Source organism: Chelonia mydas, chromosome 4 (genome assembly GCF_015237465.2).
Source record: "Chelonia mydas isolate rCheMyd1 chromosome 4, rCheMyd1.pri.v2, whole genome shotgun sequence".
NCBI classification, from domain to species: Eukaryota; Metazoa; Chordata; order Testudines; family Cheloniidae; genus Chelonia; species Chelonia mydas.
The window spans coordinates 139240973-139255454 of NC_057852.1; the positions used below are offsets into that span (position 1 = coordinate 139240973).

A 14482-nucleotide genomic window follows, 5' to 3' on the forward strand; every position below is an offset into this window, starting at 1 on the left:
TCTTACCCACTGGTATCTTGTCCATTGTCAGTGGCTCCCTGATCATAGCTAGTACAGACATTTTGTTCTCAGCCTGGTGCTCCATTTACTTCCCTCATCCAGTCTCCCAAGAAATGAGGCCTCCCTCATGTCCAATTACTCATCAAGCCAGGCCTACATGAACCAGAGCAGATCTTTTATGCAGACACCCAGTCCTGCTGGGGAAATGCCCAGCAATGGGGAAGCTACAGCTGTCCCAATGGTGTGTTAAGTAGGTTGCTGCCCCCTCTTGTATGGCTAAATATGGGGAGTCCAGAGTTTTCAACGCAATGATAAGAATGTCCCTGCACACACACACTATGCTTGTGAGCGGGGATTGAACCTGGTACCTTCGGCACCAAAAATGCAGGCTGCAGCAATGTGGGCTGAAGGCTTATACTAGTGCTACGGGGAAATGTAACATGCGAGCCACCATTTATATAGCTGTGTTGTTAGACACGCTCATCCCAAGTGTCTGGAATAATGGGAGTTCAAGTCTTGTCTGAAGTGCCATTTTGTGCCGAACCGAGGCCATAGGCATATGCAGAGGGACCGTCAGCATCAGACATCCATACTGTTGTGCCTTGCACTAACCGGGGCGCTGTCCGAGCTGTAAAGCTGTTCTTGCCCCTGGGACTGGCCCGATGTCAGCATCCTAAGCAAGGGTCACCAGTGTTTCAGCAGCAGTTAGGAGGAGGAAACGGAGCGCAGTTAGGAACCAATTCCTCTTGACCATTAGTGAGAGTTGGGCCCCAAATTCCCCTTTGGGCCTTTGAAAACTGACCCCAACGTTCGCTCCTGCACAAACCCAAGTGATTTAATTGCTGGCAGATTTAAACAACTTTTCTCTTGCCTTTAAGGCCAGCTCCCACTTAGAGCCAGGGGCCATTTGTGGCAACTGTTGTGGATTAAATTGGCCTGGAGTTCCATCCACGCCAGCCCGGAGAGAAATGCCCGGCATAAGACGTCCAAACAGCTAAAGCTAGCAAGGAAATTGGCTCAGAATCACGGTCTGCGGTTGGACCTTCAGTCAATGCCAGGCTGGTGAAACCCGCCACATCTGAAAGCCTCTCCTTCTCCATAAAGCAGGGAGAGGATGAGGGCGGGTGCAAAGGGGAAGCTGCCCCCCTCCACTGCCCTGCCCTCCCATAACCCCCATTTTGAGCAAGGGAGTAATTCACCTTCTGGCTACAGCTACATCCCCCGGACTAACACCCATGTAGTTACACCAGGGAAGGATATGTACCATGGTCACTCTCTACTGACCTGGCTTGGATTAGAACCAAGGGTCACGTCTACGTAGCACATGCAGATTGCAGTGCGGGTAGGCTTTAATCTAACGAACCCAGGTAACACTCATAGTAGAGACGTGGCAGCTCAGATGTCAGCGTGGGCCAGCTGCAGCAGTACAAGGCTGCTGGGGACCTGGGTACGTACTCAGGTTGCTAGTTGGCTGTCATATCTTCACTACTGTTGTTACCCGTGCTAGCTAGATTAAAACTAGCACAGATGGGCCTATATCCCATTACGGCACCCCCCAACCCCACTTTTGCTTTCTAGGCTCTGGCACTGTCCCACTGTCCTTCCCTAAAGTTGCCAAATTGTGTAAATTCCAAGGGACGGGCATTTTGCCAAACCTCCAGCAGCCCTGCTCCATTTCCTTTCCTTGCACGCACCGGCGACTGGCCTGCTGGCTTAGCCTCAGCCAGGACTGTACAGTTTCCCTGGCTACTGGGCATCTACGCCTGTGAACTTTGGACTTTAAATCTCCAGTAAAAACCTTCTTTTAAAACAAACACACACGTGGCCCAGCTCTTTAACTGATCTTATTCATTTCCATCCTGCACATGTCAGAACGAAAGGCACTATCGCCATGATCCATGATGTTGCAATTGATAACAAAGCATTTATTTATTACCAGGCATAACCCTTCCTCGGGATCCAGGGGCAGCTACGTAAGGAATGCAGCTTTCCTGGCTTTAGCGTTGGCCGCTTTTAACTCGGGAGCTGCCTTATTGCCACTGAAGAGAGCCTGGACAGCAGGGTTCCAATAACAGTGAACTCACTCAGACAGGTGGGTTCGATCCCTGATCTCTAGACAAGCACTGAGATTGGTGACAAACACAAACACCCAGTCCCGTGCCCAAGCCAGAAGATCATGCCCCCATCACTGAGCAAACCGGAAGCAAACCGGGGCCTGGTGTGAGGGGACGCACAACTCCAGCCCATCCATGTCCATGGAGCTTATAGCCGGGCTGAATCTGCTCTGAAAATGCAGGATGACACACATCAGTGTCCACTAGAGGTCGCTTTGTCAAACCAAGCGACGGTATTTCCCCCGTCTACTAAAACCTCCGGGTGGCAGTAGCTACAGCCAACAGAGCTAGTCAGTTTGCACAAGGGATGGAACGGCCTGTGTCCACTGGTGTCAATGGGGAGGAATTTCTTTCAGAGACCACGGTGTCATGCCAGAGTTTCACTGCGGAGTCTGGCCTTGGGGAGATACAGGCATTTTACATAATGGGGATCACAGCCATATAAATCTCCCCCCTGTACTTTCCACTACACGCATCCGATGGAGTGAGCTAGAGCTCACAAAAGCTTATGCTCAAAGAAATTGGTGAGTCTCTAAGGTGCCACAAGTCCGCCTGTTCTTTTTGCGAACACAGACTAACACGGCTGCTGCTCTGAAAACAGCCACAGGGGTGTAGGTGAATACCTACACACACAGTGAGAAGGCAATTATATAAGAAAAGAAATCTAGCTGCCTTTGCAGGGTGGCCTGTTAGGGGGAACACCACTATTTACCTCTCTCCATTCTGAAAACAGACCATTTATTCTTACCCTTTGTTTCGTATCTTTTAATCAGTTTCTGACTGATCCAAGAAGGCCAATGGCATATTGGGCTATATTAGTAGGAGCATTGCCAGCAGATGGAGGGAAGTGATTATTCCCTTCTGTTTGGCACTGGTGAGGCCACACCTGGAGTAGTGTGTCCAGTTTTGGGCCCCCCACTAGAGAAAGGATGTGGACAAATTGGAGAGAGTCCAGTGGAAGGCAACGAAAATGATCAGGGGGCTGGGGCACATGACTTACGAGGAGAGGCTGAGGGAACTGGGGTTATTTAGTCTGCAGAAGAGAAGAGTGAGGGGGGGATTTGATAGCAGGCTTCAACTACCTGAAGGGGGGCTCCAAAGAGGATGGATCTAGACTGTTCTCAGTGGTGGCAGATGACAGAACAAGGAGCAATGGTCTCAAGTGGCAGTGGGGGAGGTCTAGGTTGGATATTAGGAAACGCGATTTCACTAGGAGGGTGGTGAAGCGCTGGAATGGGTTCCCCAGGGAGGTGGTGGAATCTCCATCCTTACAGGTTTTTAAGGCCCGGCTTGACAAAGCCCTGGCTGGGATGATTTAGTTGGTGTTGGTCCTGCTTTGAGCAGGGGGTTGGACTTGATCAGCGGTTTTCAAACTGCGGGTCGCGACCCAGGACTGGGTACAGTCAGGCACTGCGTCGCGGTGGCTCCGGTCAGCACCGCCGACCAGGCCGTTAAAAGTCCCATCGACGATGCTGCCCGGCTAAGGCAGGCTAGTGCCCACCTGTTCTGACACCGCGCTGTACCCCAGAAGTGGCCAGCAGCAGGTCCGGCTCCTAGGTGGGGGGGAACATGTGGCTCTACATGGTGCCCCTCCCCAAGCACCGGCTTCGCTGGGGGGGGCGATGCCTGCAGGTGAGAGCTGGGCAGAGCCACTTCCGCACCTCCACCTAGGAGCCAGGCTGCTGCTGGCCGCTTCTGGGGCGCAACGCGGTCCACGGTGCCAGGACTGGCAGGAAGCCTTCCTTAGCACCCCCGCTGCACCGCTGACCGGGAGCCGCCTGAGGTAACCCCGTGCCCCAACTCTGCATCCCAACCCCATGTCCCAATCCCCTGCCCCAGCCCTGAGCCCCCTCCCAAACCCAGAGCCCCTTCCTGCACCCCTAACCCCTCATCCCCGGCCCTACCCCAGAGCCTGCACCCCCAGCCCAGAGCCCTGACGCCCTCCCCACCCCAACCCCCTGCCCAGCCCTGAGCCCCCCTAAACCCAGAGCCCCTTCCTGCATCCCAAACTCCTCATCTCTGTCCCCAGCCCAGAGCCTGTACCCCCAGCCCAGAGCCAGGCCCTCCTCCCACACCCTAGCCCCCTGCCCCAGCCCAGAGCCCCTCCCACACCCTGAACCACTCATTCCCAGCCCCCCCTGCAGCCCTCACCCCAACCCTCTGCCCCAGCCCTGAGCCCCTCCCACACCCCAAACCCCTCATCCCCAGCTCCCTTGGGTCACGAGCATCAACAATTTTCTTCAACTGGGTCACCAGAAAAAGAGTTTGAAAACCACTGGACTAGATGACCTCCTGAAGTCTCTTCCAATCCTAATCTTCTATGATTCTATGAAAGAACCTTCCTTCTTGGCCCATGACTCCTTACTTTGCTTAAGAGCCTTTGGTGAGGGACCTTGTTAAAGACTTTCTGAAAATCTAACTACACTGTATCCACTGGATCACCCTTGTACACGTTTGTTGACTCCCTCAAAGATTCCCCAACAAATCATGTTCATCTCTGTGCCTGATAATTCTGTGGTTTACTATAGTTTCAACTAGTTTTCCCAATACTGAAGTCAGGCTTACCGGCCTGTAATTTCCGGGGTCACCTCTGGAGCCTTTTTTAAAAATTGGCGTCCCATTAGCTATCCTCCCGTCATCTGGTACTGAAGCTGATTTAAATGACGGGTTACATACCCCAGTTAGTGGTTCTGCAATTTCACATTTGAGTTCCTTCAGGACTCTTGGGTGAATCCCATCTGGTCCTGGTGACTTATCTGTGTTTAGTTTATCAATTTGTTCCAAAACCTCCTCTAATGACACCTCAATCTGGGACCGTTCCTCAGCTTTGTCACCTAAAAAGAATGGCTCAGGTTTGGGAATCTCCCTCACATCCTCAACCATGAAGACCAATGCAAACAATTCATTTAGTTTTTCTGCAGTCTCCTTATCGTCCTTGGGTGCTCCTTTAGCATCTCGATCATCCAGTGGCCCCACTGATTGTTTGGCAGGCTTCCTGCTTCTGATGTACTTAACATGTTATTTCTTTTTGCTGTTACTTTTTGAGTCTTTGGCTAGTTGCTCTTCAAATTCTTTTTTGGCCTTCTTAATTATATTTTTACCTTTCACTTGCCAGAGTTTATGCTCCTTTGTATTTTCCTCTGTAGGATTTAACTTCTAATTCTTAAAGGATGCCTTTTTGCCCCTAACTGCTTCTTTTACTTTGTTGTTTAGCTATGATGGCAGTTTTTTGGTCCTTTTACTATGTTTTTTAATTTGGGGTATATTTAATTTGAGCTTCTATTATGGTGTTTTTAAAAAGTTTCCATTCAGCTTACAGGGATTTCACTTTCTGCTCAAGAAACTCCCTGAAAAAGCACAAGAACAAATCTGCACAGATACACCCCTAGAACCCCGACCAGGGGTATTCTATCTGCTACCCAAGATCCATAAACCTGGAAATCCTGGACGCCCCATCATCTCAGGCATTGGCACCCTGACGGCAGGATTGTCTGGCTATGTAGACTCCCTCCTCAGGCACTACGCTACCAGCACTCCCAGCTATCTTCAAGACAGCACTGACTTCCTGAGGAAACTACAAAGCTTCGGTGATCTTCCTGAAAACACCATCCTGGCCACTATGGATGTAGAAGCCCTCTACACCAACATTCCACACAAAGATGGACTACAAGCCATCAGGAACACTATCCCCGATAATGTCATGGCAAACCTGGTGGCTGAACTTTGTGACTTTGTCCTTACCCATAACTATTTCACATTTGGGGACAATGTATACCTTCAAATCAGCGGCACTGCTGTGGGTACCCGCATGGCCCCACAGTATGCCAACATTTTTATGGCTGACTTAGAACAATGCTTCCTCAGCTCTCATCCCCTAATGCCCCTACTCTACTTGCACTACATTGATGACATTTTCATCATCTGGACCCATGGAAAAGAAGCCCTTGAGGAATTCCACCATGATTTCAACAATTTCCATCCCACCATCAACCTCAGCCTGGACCAGTCCACACAAGAGATCCACTTCCTGGACACTACGGTGCTAATAAGCGATGGTCACATAAACACCACCCTATACCAGAAACCTACTGACCCCTATACATACCTACATGCCTTCAGCTTTCATCCAGACCACACCACACGATCCATTGTCTAAAGCCAAGCTCTACGGTACAACCGCATTTGCTCCAACCCCTCAGACAGAGACAAACACCTACAAGATCTCTATCAAGTGTTCTTACAACTACAATACCCACCTGCGGAAGTGAAGAAACAGATTGACAGAGCCAGAAGAGTACCCAGAAGTCACCTACTACAGGACAGGCCCAACAAAGAAAGTAACAGAACACTAGTAGCTGTCACCTTCAGCCCTCAACGAAAACCTCTCTAGCGCATCATCAAGGATCTACAACCTATCCTGAAGGATGACCCATCACCCTCACAGATCTTGGGAGACAGGCCAGTCCTCGCTTACAGACAACCTGTAGCAAATACTCACCAGCAACCACACACATCACACAACAAAAACACTAACCCAGGAACCTATCCTTGCAACAAAGCCCGTTGCCAACTCTGTCCACATATCTATTCAAGGGACACCATCACAGGGCCTAATCACATCAGCCACACTATCAGAGGTTCATTCACCTGCACATCTGCCATCATGTGCCAGCAATGCCCCTCTGCCATGTACACTGGCCAAACCGGACAGTCTCTACGCAAAAGAATAAATGGACACGAATCAGATGTCAAGAATTATAACATTCAAAAACCAGTCGGAGAACACTTCAACCTTCCTAGACACTCAATTACAGACCTAAAAGTTGCAATTCTTCAACAAAAAAACCCTTCAAAAACAGACTCCAATGGGAAACAGCAGAACTGGAATTAATCTGCAAACTGGACACCATTAAATTAGGCTTGAATAAAGACTGGCAGTGGATGGGTCATTACACTAACTAAAAACTATTTCCCCATGCTAATTTTCCCCCTACTGTTACTCACACCTTCTTGGCAACTGTTTGAAATGGGCCATCCTGATTATCATTACAGAAGTTTTTTTTCTCCTGCTGATAATAGCCCACCTTAATCGATTGGTCTCGTTAAGAGTTGGTATGGCAACCCCATTTGTTCATGTTCTCTGTATATATATATATCTTCCTACTGTATTTTCCACTGCATGCATCTGATGAAGTGGGCTTTAGCCCATGAAAGCTTATGCTCAAATAAATTTCTTAGTCTCTAAGGTGCCACAAGTACTCCTCGTACTTTTCAGACTGTACCTTTTAATTTCTGTTTAACTAGCTTCCTCATTTTTGTGTAGTTCCCCTTTCTGAAATTAAAAGCTACTTTGGTGGGCTTCTTTGGTGCCTCCCCCTCCAGGATGTTAAATTTAATTATATCATGGTTGCTATTATCAAACAGTTCAGTTATATTCACCTTGTGAACCAGATCCTATGCTCCACTTAGGACTAAATCAAGAATTGCCTCGCCCTTTGTGGGTTCCAGGACTAGCTGCTCCAAGAAGCAGCCATTTATGGTGTCAAGAAACTTTATCTCTGCATCCCGTCCTGAGGTGAGATGTATCCAGTTAATATGGGGATAGTTGAAATCCCCCATTACTATTGAGTTTTCTATTTTTATAGCCTCTCTAATCTCCCTGAGCATTTCACAGTAACCATTACCATCTGGTCAGGCAGTCGGCAGTATATCCTACCACGATATTCTTATTATTCAAGCACTAAATTTCTATCCATGGAGATTCTATGGTACAGTTTGGTTCATTTAAAATTTTTACTACATTTGTCTATGTTTTCTTTCCCATACAGTGCTACTCCCCCACCCTCACGACCTGCTCTGTCCTTCCAGTGTTACCATGTCCCATGGATTATCATCATTCCACCAAGTTTCTGTGATGCCGGTTATATCCATATCCTCATTTAATACCAGGCACTTAAGTTCTCCCATCTTAATATTTAGACTTCTGGCATTTGTACATAAGCACTTATGAAATGTGTCACCGTTTAGCTGTCTACCAACACCCCCCCACACCCCATTTGCTTAGCATAGGATTTAGCCAAACACAAACTAAACATGATTTTGCATGTACAGTATTTGTGCCATACCATGGTTACTTTCCAGCGTGGCTGCATCACATCATCCAGCCCATGGGGAGAGCTCTAAACAGGCAGCATGTGCCAAGGAGGGAAGGGGACAGAATACAGGGAGGGCTCCGAAAGGACTGTACCGCTCCCTTGTTCTCTGCCCAGCCCAACAGGGGTTTCGGCTGTGCCGGGACAGGCCGTCCCTCCTCCCCTTGATGGGTGTTAATTCAGACCCAGGGCCCACCTAGACCCCTCCTCCATGCAGGCTCCCCCCCTCTGGTTTCAGACCACCTGCAGCAGGTGCTGCTGGGCAACCCGTACCACAAACCAGCTGTTCCGGTGCTGGGCGCAAGGCTCTGCTCCGGGGGGGCGGGGGGAGGGAGGGCACTGCAGGGCTCCCCCTTGATCCGTCCACACCAAATGGGCTCCAGCTGCAAGATCCATGACCCCCGCGCCCTGCAGCTCCCTTCCCCAGAAGCTCCCTTGGGATCTCAGGCCCACGTCCTCCAAGACATTTAGGTACCGCCACCCCGTGGGAGTTTGGCATCTAAAAACCTTGGAGGACCAGTGCCTGAGAGACAACCTAGCCCTTCTCCCTCTCCCGTGTCATCTCTGGGAATAGGGAGCTTCAGGGCACGCTAGGCCCCCAGAGATGCCCTGTTCTCCTCCTCCCCTCACTGCACCTGGGCAGGGTCCGGTTCAGCCACTCGGGGGCCCTGGGCATGACGCAAGGACTCCAGTGTCTCTGCTTCCCTCTTAAAGTGGTGGTGGCAAGGGGGCCCACCCCTTCCCAGAGAGCCGCCCTTTCCCCCAGGAGCATCAGGGACAACAGCTGGCGTTCATTCCCCCTGCCCCGCCCACCCTCAGGGGAACAGGAGCAGAGGTAGCAGGGTGCCTGCCCGGGACTTACCCCAACAGTCAGGGGTGTAAGTGTTCGGGTGAGTGCCCCAGGCCCACTGTGCTGCCTGCAGGCTCAACTGCTGGGCTGAACAGTGGGTCTTGGGGTTAACATCCCCTTGTGATGTATAGGGCAATTTCTCCCTCTCAGAGCTATTGGTGCAGGCTCTCAGCAGACTCAGGCAGATGCAGTTGCTGCATTGGTTACCCTTAGGTCATATTTTCAAGCTTTCCTTTGCACCCATGGTTCACGTGACTCCAGGAGCCGGCACCCTTGTTACAGCCTTGTAATGCCTCGGCCTTAATCCACCATACGTCTGTGCTCTCCCCCATCTTTCTGCCAGCAGCAACACCTGTGCCACCCAGCTGCCATCTGTGGGATGGACCAGGGCGGAGCGGGGGCGGTGGGATCACTGACTGGAGCAAAGCAGATAATCCTAATGCACAAGAAGGAGAATCCAGCAAACCCCATCCCTCCTCCCTGGGCCCAGCCCAGCTACCCAGCACAGATGTAGATCGGAATCGGAGTCACTGTCCCTCCCCTTCCCACTCCTACACACGTGGCCTGACTCCCACTGGGGCAGAAAGACCAGCAACCCAGTGGATCTGGCCCACCTGAGCCGCCCCTGGAATCACTAGTGGCCAAGAATCAGCACAGCACCTCTGTCTGCGCCATACCCCCCGGGCAGCCCCAGGCATAGGGGGCACGGCTGCGGGAATGGGGGCATGGGCTGAGTGGCTCTGTGCTCCGGCTAAGCCCCGGCTGGAAGTGGGGAATCAGGGAGCTGCAGACCTGCTACAAGCCCCCTTGGCTCCCTCTTGCTCACTGAACACGGCTCAAATCAGGCCCCCTCTTATGGCCCTTTGCACCCAGGGGAGACATGTGATTCTGTGAGGGGAGGCTGGGGGAGATGACGTGGGGGGAACCAGACCCTTTCCCCCCCCACACAGCAGCCTGGCCCTCTGCCAGGGGCCTGAGAGGGTCAGGTTCATTCTTGTGCACTCCCTGCTCCCTGCATGGGGGGCAAACCCCCTGCTCCAGGCGATTGCGCTGCTGGCCCTCCTCGGCCAGCTGGACAAGCTGAGCGGGAGGCTCCCCATGCCGGGCCCCGGGCCGACGGGCTGAGTCATCAGGGGAAGCGGTAACGAGGAGGCCAATCGCACGGCCCTAGGGAGGCATCTGTTCATTATGGGCACAAACCCCGGAGGCAGCTTCCCTCCCACTTTGCGTCGGAGGGGAAATGCCACACAGGGGGCCCGATCCTGATCCCGGTGAGCTCAGTGGCAGCCCCCACCCCCCTTGGAATGGGATCGGGGCCGTGGGGAGCAAACCAGCTCTTCCTGAATGGTTCAGGGTTTCAAGAGCAGGAAACCTCTCCCCGTCCGAGGTCTGGGGCTCTCTGCACGAGGCCGCGGCTGGGTGGCTGCGGTGTCTTTGTGGCAGCGAATGGTGCTGAGCTAGGCACTGCCTGTGGGGCCGGGAGAGAAGGGGCATGTTGAGAAGGCATCAGGGCTCAGCAGAGCTAAACCCAGCCCCGTCCTCCCACCCTAGCCCCCGAGTGGGGTTTGGCTTGTGGGCGCCCCTCTGCCCCCGAACCCTGGGCTGGGGCTTTCAGTCATTCCAAGGAGGGCTGTAGAAGGGACGGGCCAGTTCCGGGCCTTACTGGCCTCGAGGGTGCAGAGAGATGCCTCCCCTGGGTAACTCGAATACATCTCCCAGCCCCCCTGCCACTTGGCTTAGACTCATATCCTACGGTACCACTAAGGAGGGACCAGAGGAAGAAAACGGGGCCACTCATGGGAGAGGCGGGGGCCAAGTGGGGTTGACAAGGGCTGTGTGTGAGCAAGAGGGAGAGCCCAACGCAGAGGTGGGGAGAAAACACAGGGCTAACGCCCAGTCGTTTGACATAGGATAAAGTACCAATGAACGCATGCCTGTTACCTTCACATTGTCCAGCACCACCAGCGGCCCGTTGACACCGCACACGGTCCGGTACGCTGCAGAGCAAAGAGCACGGCATTAGAAACGGACTCAGAACAGGGCTGGTTCCCAGGATCCCGCAAGACAGGGACAGCCCCAGGAACATCAGTGCAGCAGCCACTCTCTCGAAGGGTCAAAGCTGCAAATCTTAGGAATTGCCAGAGCAGATTGAACCTTGGGTCACTGGTCCAGTCTCCTGCCGCTACCAGTCGCCAGCGCCAGAAGCAGGGTGTAAGAACCCCACAGCAGGCAGAAGTGGGATAATCTGCCCCCTATTAAGGTCTCAGCCTACTTCCTATGAATAGTATTTACATTGTGGTAGTGCCCAGCAGCCCCAGTCATGGGCTGGGACTGCACTGTGCTGGGTGCTGTACAAACACAGAAGAAAAAGACAGTCTCTGCCCCCCAAAGAGCTGATAATGTAAATTAGAGATTAGTTCAAACCCTTAAACACAAGGGTTTATATCCCTTCCAAAATCTGTGTGAGTGTTAACTATGAAACAATTCTGGCTAGTCTAGTTGCCTAGCTTCTAAGTCCTTAACTGCATCTAGTGGCAATGAGTTCCACGGGCAACTTATACACGGTGTGAAAAAAATATTCCCTTTCATCAATTTTGAATCTACCATCTTTCAGTTTCACTGAATGCCTCCCGGTCCTTGTGGCATGCGAATAAAAGCCCTTGATCGATCTTCTCTAGCCGGTTGATACTGTCTGGGGAACAGCTGGGAGGGGAAGCAGGGGTCTCTGCAGCCTTAGAGCCGGCCAAAGGGGCCTCCTGTAGTCAGTGCCACTGGCACTCCCATCCCCAAGACAGGGTGGGGGGACTTTTTAGCACCGCGTGGGCCGAAGGGTCTGAGCCAGAGTCCTGACTGCAGCGAGGCGGCTGCCGGTCTCCTCTCTGAACCACAGTGGGAGGGGCAGACGTACCACCTGAAACATTTCTGGGGGGGCACCCCCCACCTTGAGATGTTATTGAAGTTTAAGTAAGAGGGGAGCCATTCTCTTATTTAATTGTCTGACTGTGTAACCCCACGACTGGCTTCACGGCTAAATCCTAAAGCCAGGATCTGGGTCTAGGACCCGGAATTATGTTCCTGCACGCGGCCCACGGAGGTGCCCCGAACTCAGCCCCCAGCCCCCTGCGAAAAGGCTGGTGCACGACACGTGTAGGCACCTGACATACGTGTGTGGGTGAGAGAGAGCGAGCGCAAACTGCGCTCTACTGGATAGAATCAGAACGGGCCAGCTGTGTGTCATAAGCTCTGTACTGCCTGTGGAGGTTCTCCTTTAGCTCAAGCATGCAGGGGCCATGCTTTTGGAGCAGGGAGATTTATCCCCATCACCCTCATGAAGAGTCAGGTGGCTGTGGTGTGCAGTTTAGCGATACCTGGGATGTTGCTAGGTGAGCAGGGATTTGTTCTGGGAGGAGAGATGGCTGCTTTCCTGTTAAAATCCCCACGCTGGGTCTGTTGTCGTATTAATTAGACTCTGCACCCCTTTCCCCCAGTGAACGAAAGCTAGCGCCAGAGAGCTCCTTCGGCAAAGAACTGGGGGGTGCGCCCATCCCCATCCCTAGCTTCGCGCGCCCAGCCACCAGACCCAGAAATTCCTCCAGCAACGAGAGCCACACTTGCGCTGATCTCTTCCTGAATGCGCTCTCTCCCCTGCCCCCAGCCCGCGCCTCGCAGCGTCAAGTCCATTAGCCCTGACATGTATCGCCACCGTTTCTGTAAAGGTCACGACCTGCCCAGTAGGCCTTGCAATGGGCTTGCACATCTGGGAGCCCCAGGCCCAGGCTGCCCCCCGCAGCGAAGTGGGGGGGATGGGATCCCCTACCTTGCTATTTGCCAGATTTCAGACCCCTTCACCCAAAACCAACCCCGGCTGCAACCGAAAATCCAGGCATTGAACTCGCAAACGCTGCTGGAAGAGAAGAGAAGGCGAAACCTACGTCAGCCTCTCCCCCATGCCCAGGCCTGCCTGGAGTGTAATTAACGAGGGCGTACGGCCCCGCCCCCCCAGCCAGCTGCACGGCTGTGTCCCATGGCAGGGCTCTGGTGACATCATACACCGTGACGGTGGCGAGACTGGGCGACAAGTGAGTTTAGCACTTCAGAAATGTCACTGTGTTTTTGTCGGAAGCTGTGAAAAGCGGCTCTCGCTCTCTCTCTCAAAAAGAAATGGCACCTTCTTACTCAGCTGCTCCCTGGGCTCCTCGACGTCAGAGCCACTGGCGCTTTGGCGGCTCGTTCCTCCTGCTGGAGCTAACTCGGTGAAAGACAGAAGGAGCTGCACTTGTGCCTCACCAGCAGGCTTGTGTACCCAGCAGTCACGCCTGGGCAACCCCATGACGGCGAGTGGAGGTGCACAGGTGTGGAAGGCAATGGGGCTGCACAGGATGGAGGGGCGGAGTGTAGCCTGTGGAATCTTTATTCCTGGTGGCGACCTGGGAGATGGAATGACACCAGCTTGACTCTCAGATCCCAAGGAGCAGCTTGTGGGTCTGGCCGTTAGAAGAAAGCCAAACATTATTTGTATTATCACGCTGCCTGGAGCCTTAGCCATGGCCTGGGACCCCACTGCACTAGGTGCTCTACAGACCCACAGCAAAAAGATGGTACCTGCTCCCAAGAGCTAACAGGCTAAGTATAAGACAAGAGACAACAGATGGATGCAGACAGATGGAGGGCTACATGTGAACAATGAGAATGCTGGTCAGCATGCTAGGGAAAGGTCTGGGCAGCCCAGCCAGGGGGAAGGTTGCAGGGCCGGCTGTTAGAAAAAAAATAAAAATAAAATCCATCTTTCTACTTGTAAATGAAACACACATGATCTGGCTTCATTGGGACAATCAGCACCGAGCCCCACACTGCCATTTATACAGAGCAGACCCACTGTTTCAACTGAGCGTAGCACGGAGCCAAAGTGGGCATCTAAAAAAAGAGCCCAAAACCTAGCATAGCAGTTGAAATCTGGGCTTGGAGTTTGCAATGGGGGCCCACGTGGAGGTTGATAGACAGGCTGCAAGGAGGTCAGTGGTTCTCTGCAAGGCCCAGTTTTGTTTCCCAGGGTTTATAGTCTCAGAGCTTCCCTGGGAATCTCAGGTTCTTTTGAGCCCAAAGCTCCGGATGCAGCTCAGCCCAAAGGACTGAGGAAATCTCAAGTCTCCCAAGGTTTTGGCTGGAGATGGCCCCAGACTGTCACCCCAGAGCTCTGGGAAAGTTCAGGTCCTGATCCTATCTTTGCAGCTGGCCTCTCTAATGCAATGGGCCAGGACAGATCCCCTGATCCAGACGCCCCTGGATTGGGAGGGAGGTTGGCTCTGAAGCTGAATTTTGTGCCCTGCTTCCCTCTGTAGTCTGGGATGAAGCAAGAAATTGGCCCC

General features: G+C 52.6%; 1 protein-coding gene across 1 annotated transcript in view; it reads right to left on the reverse strand.

The window, feature by feature from the left end:
• The window catches only part of ATP6V1B1 (ATPase H+ transporting V1 subunit B1), a 78784-nt gene that overhangs the window by 35250 nt on the left and 29052 nt on the right, over nt 1-14482 (reverse strand). Inside the window, exon 2 of the mRNA XM_007064010.3 lies at nt 11058-11113. Coding sequence (XP_007064072.2) covers nt 11058-11113 — 56 coding nt within the window. The remainder of the gene's footprint in view (nt 1-11057; nt 11114-14482) is intronic.